The sequence below is a fragment of the Bidens hawaiensis genome, unplaced genomic scaffold, assembly GCF_021521415.1.
Source record: "Bidens hawaiensis isolate Kalapana, Puna unplaced genomic scaffold, B.hawaiensis_p1.1 tig00002123_1, whole genome shotgun sequence".
NCBI lineage: Eukaryota > Viridiplantae > Streptophyta > Magnoliopsida > Asterales > Asteraceae > Bidens > Bidens hawaiensis.
This window is the reverse complement of record NW_027491112.1, coordinates 1,631,019-1,638,518: the sequence shown is the minus strand read 5'-3', so window position 1 is coordinate 1,638,518 and position 7,500 is coordinate 1,631,019. Positions and strand designations below refer to the sequence as shown.

The 7,500-nt window shown below is 37.3% G+C and overlaps 1 protein-coding gene across 1 annotated transcript; it reads left to right on the top strand.

Annotated features, from left to right (window-relative positions):
- The first annotated feature begins 2,504 nt into the window (after window positions 1–2,504).
- Window positions 2,505–5,155, top strand: LOC143606183 (3-oxoacyl-[acyl-carrier-protein] synthase I, chloroplastic-like). The gene is made up of 7 exons (XM_077082039.1): window positions 2,505–2,942; window positions 3,505–3,823; window positions 4,034–4,191; window positions 4,381–4,668; window positions 4,742–4,843; window positions 4,935–5,001; window positions 5,088–5,155. Exons 1-7 carry the CDS (start codon window positions 2,505–2,507, stop codon window positions 5,153–5,155), a joined length of 1,440 nt encoding a protein of 479 aa, XP_076938154.1.
- Window positions 5,156–7,500: the final 2,345 nt, after the last annotated feature.

The window sequence follows — 7,500 nt, the reverse complement described above, 5'->3', positions numbered from 1 at the left end:
ATCTTGTAGGGAAAGTAGTGCAATAAACAAGATAAAGGAAGCACATAGAAGGGTGATGCTTGTAAACCATCCGGATATGATGCTTAGGAAGACCAACAACACCACCTCTGCTTTCTAGTTATCTCAACAATCTATACAACATAGAACATTAGAATATAAAACTTTGTTATACAATAAAAGGTCTTAGGTGTTTTTCTACACTAAGCTCAAAAAGTACTTTACTTAATTACCTCCAATTATGGCGTATGGAGATGGATTCTACATAAAGAACTGTAATAAACTTATATGGCGTATGAAGATGGATTTTCCAGCCTTTGTGAAATAAGTGTGGTGGGTGCATAAGTCATGTGATCTGTTTAATTAATAATAACATACGTGCTCTGTAAACTGATGTGGCAAATTAGTTTTTTAAAGTAAAAGGTTAAAAAACTCAGGCCGCTTAATCGCTAGTTGCAAAAACACCGACCACCTACCGGTTGCAAAAAAACTCTGACCGCTTAATCACCGGTTGCAAAAAAAAACTCCAACCGTCTAGCAACCGGTTGCAAAAACTCCTACTCCGATCGTTTAACAACGGTTGCAAAAAGCTTCGACCGCCTAGCCAACGGTTGCAAAAACTCAGACCGCTTAACCACCGTGTCAAGTAATTCGCATTTTTTGTAGCGAATTTGCTAAATCGGTGGCTAAATGATGGAGGCCTAAGTATTGAAGAACGTGTTATGTTATATTTGGAGGCCCATAATCGTTCTTCCAAAGGTGGCCCACGAAAACAGGCATAACTTGGCCTACGAAGCTCCGTTTCAAGCCCACGGCCAGTCAAATCAAAGCTTGAGACGAGGAGCACGTTGTGGCAAACTGCCTACGACGGTTTTTCCCTTGTCCAAAGCCCAAAAACGTCTCCTAAATAAAGTTATGGGCCTTTTTTTATGTTTTTCCAGCAGTTTTTACATTTTTATTTTCGGGTTTGTGTTTGGCCCATGACCTTTTTTAGGCCCATTTCGAATTTGAAAGTCTATTTATATTATGCTTATGTAAAAAGCGTCTGAACTAAAAACAGTGTATATATGAACTAACAATCAATCAATCATACCCAGTGAAGTCCAACCAATAGCATAGCTATAAGTAGGGTCTGGGGAGGGTGGGATGTAGGCACACCGTACCTCTATCCACATGGATAAAGAGGTGGCTTCCAGAGAGACCCTCAGCTCTAAAATACATATATATGAAGCAATACAAAGGAAATCAGAGTTCAACAGTAGTAGTAATAATACTAATAATAATAATCATAATAATAATGATGATGATACTAATAGTAATAACAACATTGTATATATATATAATAATACTAATAATATATGAACTAACAACAGTGTATATATATATGGTGGCGGCCTCGCTATAAAAATGCAACAGCTCATAAATACATATTAAATAAGCTAGATAATAAGAATTTAAAACACAACAAATTAGGCATGAAATTTTAATAGGTTGATAAGACATAGTGAAGGGGTATGCACCCGCCTTAACATCGAGCGGGTCAACCCACAAGATATAGACAAGAGGCTTGAAATCAGGATGTCATGAAGACACAAAGCCAAAACCTATGCGCGTGGCGCATATCACATATGCTCACGCATATCACATATGCTCACGCATCACATATGCTCACGCATATCATATCCGCATATCACATATGCTCACGCATATTACATATGCTTACGCATATCATATGCTCACGCATATCACATCTGCGCATGAAACATCTGCGCGTGAGAATAAAGAGAAGACCTTGCGCATCCCCGGGATAGGCGCATAAAGGACAACACAACAAATGAGACAATAGTCTAATCCAAATCAGGATAAGGACAACCATGATTGTACTCATCAGACAATCTTCCAGAAGGTATCTTTTAAGGAATAAAGAATGTGCTGATGTTGACAGCTGCCAATGAAGGGTGGACAACTCAGCAAAACCCATGTGCCACCACGTGATGGCACATGGGTCAGGTAAAATACCTTGGTCAGAGAATAATCAATGAAAAAGCACCAGGTGTCCTAAGTACACGTGGCGCGAAGCAATAGGAGGAGGCCAAAAAGGCCCTAATTGGGTCTGAGCCCAATCATTGGAAACCCTAATACTATAAATACCACACCACCTCCACAGTTGGGGTCAAGCAAGAAATATATTCTGAATCCTTTACTCATTTTTACATTCTTATCTTCTCCTACAATATCTTATTCTCACACCGGAGGGTTACCCCAAAGAGGACCCCTCTGTCCCTTTCTGAGGGGTAAGCTCACGGTGCTGTTCGTTTTGTAGGTGGAAGAACTCGTATCTCGGAAAACCATCAGTGATATAGCACACTCATACCCGAGGAACGTAGATCGAATACAAGTAAGTCGATACACGTTTCTTCACATAGTATTAACTTTCCTTAATGGAAAAAAATATTTATTTATTTAAGTAGTAACAATTGAGCATCTTCATACCATTCATGGCAAACATGGGAACTCAAACACATTTGGCAACTACACTTAATCCACTATACAAAAATAGTTTGCCCATAAGTGTTAAATCACCAACACACACCACCACCACAAGCCGCCGCGTACTACATTCTCACGTTTATGCACGTAAACGAGAAAACAATGCCAAAAAGCGGGTTGTTGTAACCGGTATGGGAGTTGTGTCTGTGTTTGGAAATGACGTTGATACCTTCTACCAAAGACTCTTAGCAGGAGAGAACGGAGTTGGGTTGATAGATCGATTTAATGTTTTAGATTTTCCAACGCGATTCGCTGGTCAGATTCATGGCTTTGAATCAAGTGGATATGTTAATCCCAAAGATGACCGAAGGTTAGATGATTGTCAAAGGTATTGCATTGTTGCAGGGAAAAAGGCTCTTGAATATGCTAATCTTAGTGGTGGTGAATTCTCCAAGGTATGTCATTTGTTAGTTGTTTCATGTGTAGGGTTGTAAACGAACAAAATTTGGCGGAAAGTTGTTTATGTTCGTTTAATAAGTGAACGGGCGTGAACAAAAATTTCGTTCACTTAGTTAAACAAACGGACATGAACAGAGTCCTCGCCCGTTCAATTGTGTTCGTGAACGTTCAATAACATGTTCATGAACGTTCGTTCATGTTCATTTGTATATATATGTTGTTCAAGAAAGTGTTTTTGTACATTTATTTCTTTTATCTGAATATTTTATATTCTATAACTTATTACCCCTAACATAAAAATAGGAAATCATATTCTCACATTATTTTTGCATTGTTCTCATTTCATTTCTCATTAGTCACATTGATGAATACACCGATCATCCTCAATCTCTAGGCTTTGCCAATTTTATTTGCGATTGTTTGTGTTCGTGAACCGTTCAGGAACACGTTCATTTCTTTATTAAACGAACAGGGGCAAAGCCTTGTTTGTGTTCGTGTTCCTTCGGTTAGTTTGTAGCCCTATTCATGTGTGCAACATTTCATTAAGTTTGTGTGCAGATCGATAAATCACGTGCTGGTGTACTCGTTGGAACATCAATGGGGTGCGTAACGGTATTTTGTAAAGGTGTGGAAACTTTAATGGAGAGAGGTTGTAATAAAATCACACCATTTTTCGCACCATATGTTCTATCAAGTATGGGTCCTGCTTCTCTTGCTATAGATCATGGAATTACGGGACCAACCTACTCCATTTCAGCTGCTTGTGCGACATCCAATTACTGCTTCTGTGCTGCAGCAAATCATAACCGTGAAGGGGTGGCTGATCTAATGATTGCCGGAGGTGTAGAAGCTCCTTTAACACCACTTACGTTGGCAGGTTTTGGCGCATGTAATGCATTGTCTCGGCGAAACAATGATCCCCAGACTGCTTGCAACCATGGGACCAAAATAGAGATGGCTTTGTCATTAGTGAAGGGGCTGGTGTTTTGGTACATTAGACAATATAAACATAACATAACATAGATTCGGTGGTTTTACAATTAAAATAGTGGTTTTAAGTGGCTGACTAAATTTTAATTGCTTTTAGGTAATTTGCTATATCGGATAAAGGATTATGAGACATCAGCTAACTTTTCCAAGTGGCAGTCCAAGTCATCCAATTGTGACATGTGGAAGCCGCTATTTCAAATAGCGGATTACGCAAACCACAATTTTTGGACGATGACATGGATTGCCACTAGGAAAGTTAGTTGATGTGTCATCATAATCCGCTATCTGAGATAGCAAATTACCTAAAAGCACTTGAAATTTAGTCAGCCACCTAAAACCACTTTTATTTCTGTAAAACCACCTAATCCAGCAAAAAACAAATAATCATAAACGTATATCTTGTAGTTTCTTATGTTTTAATATTTATTTTTCGTTCGTTTGCAGGTGATGGAGAGTTTAGAACATGCAATGAAAAGAGATGCACCGATAATCGCTGAATACTTAGGAGGTGCAACAAATTGTGATGCATATCATATTATTAGTCCACAACCCGATGGTTTTGGGGTTACATCGTGTATTCAAAGTAGCTTAGCGAATGCTGGTGTATCAGCAGAGGAGGTAAATTATATCAATGCACATGCAACATCTACTTGGGCCGGAGATGCTGCTGAAATGAAGGCTCTAAAGAATGTATTCAAGGATAGTTTAGGAATCAAAATCAACGCCACCAAGGTGAAGAGTATCATACATGTATCCCCAAATATGAAACTTGTGCTGACAATATTCGCCTTGTGATATTTTTCAGTCTATGATCGGACACTCGTTTGCAGCTTCTGGAGGTATGGAGGCAATTGCTACAATTAAAGCAATTCAAACAGGATGGTTGCACCCAACCATTAATCAATTTGTGCGTCATATCTGTATTCGTATTATTCATATTATTTCCCGTTCCTCCTCTCATACTCTAATTAAGTTTCATGTTTTTATGGAAATTGTAGCAACTTGATCCTGAAGTTGAGTTTGACACTGTTGCAAATCATAAGCAACAACATGAAATCAACGTTGGTTAGTTTCTTTCGATTTTGATCTCATTTATCCAATGTTAGTATTCGTTAAGCTCACTTATTCGATTTCAAATATTTTGTACGCAGCGATTTCAAATTCATTTGGTATGGGTGGACACAACTCTGTTGTAGCATTCTCTGCTTTCAAGCCATAATGGTATCACAAATATATAAAATGAATAAAGATGTTATCTTTCAACCGGTGAAACATATGATAGCATTTATATTTAAGTAAAATTACTACGAAATGTAAAGTATAGTTTACTATCGTGTGTAATATATATGAACTTAAGAGAATGTAATAGGATTCAAATATGTATCAAACAATCAACCTAGAATAATATGTGGTTCATGCAAATACTAGACATAATTACCTTAAAATAACATTCCTGATTAAGAAACGTAGCGTCTTTACAACAAAGCAACAAGTACATGATAGAGCTTAAGACAACTGACACCGCTGCAACCACTGGCTCTTAAGAGCAAGAAAAAACAAGTGTCTGGTTGGGGGGGGGTCACTTGACTTTCCGGCCGGTGAACACTCATATACTAGAAAACACACAAAAAAAAAAGAAGAAGAAGAAGAAGAAGAAGAAGAAGAAGAAGAAAGAGCTGAGTTTATATATTTAAACAATGCTACCAAAATAACTTATTTAATTATATAATTTCCCTTAAAAATTTAACATAGTATTTTCTGTGTACACTACTTCCCACAAGCCTACCTACTCACCAGTCACTTCTTTCACACTTTTAGGATGGACAAAGTGCCCAAGAGATGGGTGATGCGCCGGCTGGTCCCAGTGGGCAGTGGGAAGCAGGGGCGGACCTATGTGTCTGGTAGGAGGCAGCCGCCCACCTTAAAATTTCGATCGGTCTCAAGAAAATAATTTATGGGTCCGTCACTGGTGGGAAGATGGCTTCGTGGGTATTGGTACTGGGCACAAATCATCTTGGGCGGCATGGCTATCCCAATGATCTCAAAGTCCAATGGCTATATACCAACGGAAATATTATCGTTCCAAAAAAGAATGATTTAAACCTATAAGTAAACCAACCAATTTACTTATATGTTTACACCAAAAAATATCTAATAAAAAAATCTCTACCCATCTTCAAAAAAAAGTATCTTTTTAAAATTTGTCATCAAGATCAGAATCCTTTAGCAATGATGGTGGTTAACAACGTAGTGGCACGTCGTCTGCGGTAAAGAGAGATCGTAAAATCGTACACGAACGGTTAATGAGAGATTCTTTTGATGAAGATCCAAAATTGAATGAAGATATTTTCAGGCGTAGGTTTTGGATGCCATTGGAACTATTTTTACGAATTGTAGCTGATCTGGAGGCAAACTTTTAGTATTTTCAACGTTATGATGGTAGGTTCAAAAAGGTTTTTTGTCAATTCAAAAGTGCACATCCGTAATTCGTCAGCCAACATATGGGAATGTTGTTGATGCCTACGATGAGGTACTAGCTATGTTTAAGAGAATGTCACCTGACACTTTACAAAATCGCTGTGACTCTTTTATTCAGTTATATGGAAAAATATATTTGCTTAGACCAACCATTCACAACATAGAAATTTTATACAATGCTAGTGAAAGAATCCACGGATTTCCGGGAATAATAGGAAGCATCGATTGTACACATTGACATACGATTACGATGAGGCCTTGCTCATGAAAGAATTCATGGATTTCTAGTAAAATTATGTGTTTACCCTGGCTCTAAATATTAAATTAGAAATGGTGATTGCAAAGTGCATATGCCGGTTGACAACAATAGTGCAAAAAATTAGGGATGACAATTGAGTACCTGTTTAAGACACGATAATACTTGTTAATCAAAAAAGTGTGGTATGCATTTTTTTTTCTTAAATAATTGAAATTAATAGGCTAGACTCCATGAATTTCCCTTGTTGGTACACAAAACTTAATAAAACTATCTTATAGTCATGACATATAAAGTAGCTAAACGAGTCGTATTCATGTTTGAAATTTTTGTGGCGCGCGTCACTTCTTACCTATTAAACCTGTTAAGACACGAATTGACAGCCCTAAAAAAATACATGAACTCTAATATATAAGAAAGAACGGAGGGCCTAACCGGTTAAAAGGCCACATTAGTGGGAGCCTTTACTTATATGGGCCTTAACCCCATTTATGTACCTTTGTTCAAGCCCATCATTGTACCTTTAATTTTAAAGAAAAAGAAAAGACCATGGTAGGTTGAGTCCATTGTCGGATTCAATGAACAAATCTTGTTAGTTTTTAGAGCTGATATCGGTCCAATTTTGCAATTGACTTTACGCTCAAATATATGCATTTTTCCTCGTTTTACATTAAAAAAAAAAACATTTTTGTTTTGTAGTATTGATTGTTTTCAACTTGGAAAAAAATAATATTTATTTGGAGCATGGATTATAATAAAACTAAATGTTAAATTCTTACAATCTAATAAGATCACACGAGTTGTATTTTATGGTAAAATCTAATAATCTA

Excerpts from the sequence above, each read along its gene's own strand:
- LOC143606183 (XM_077082039.1), top strand. The coding sequence starts at position 2,505 with ATGGGAACTCAAACACATTTGGCAACTACACTTAATCCACTATACAAA. Across the intron at positions 4,192-4,380 it reads CATGGATTGCCACTAGGAAA|GTGATGGAGAGTTTAGAACA; the intron begins GTTAGTTGATGT and ends GTTCGTTTGCAG. Across the intron at positions 4,669-4,741 it reads TCAAAATCAACGCCACCAAG|TCTATGATCGGACACTCGTT; the intron begins GTGAAGAGTATC and ends GATATTTTTCAG.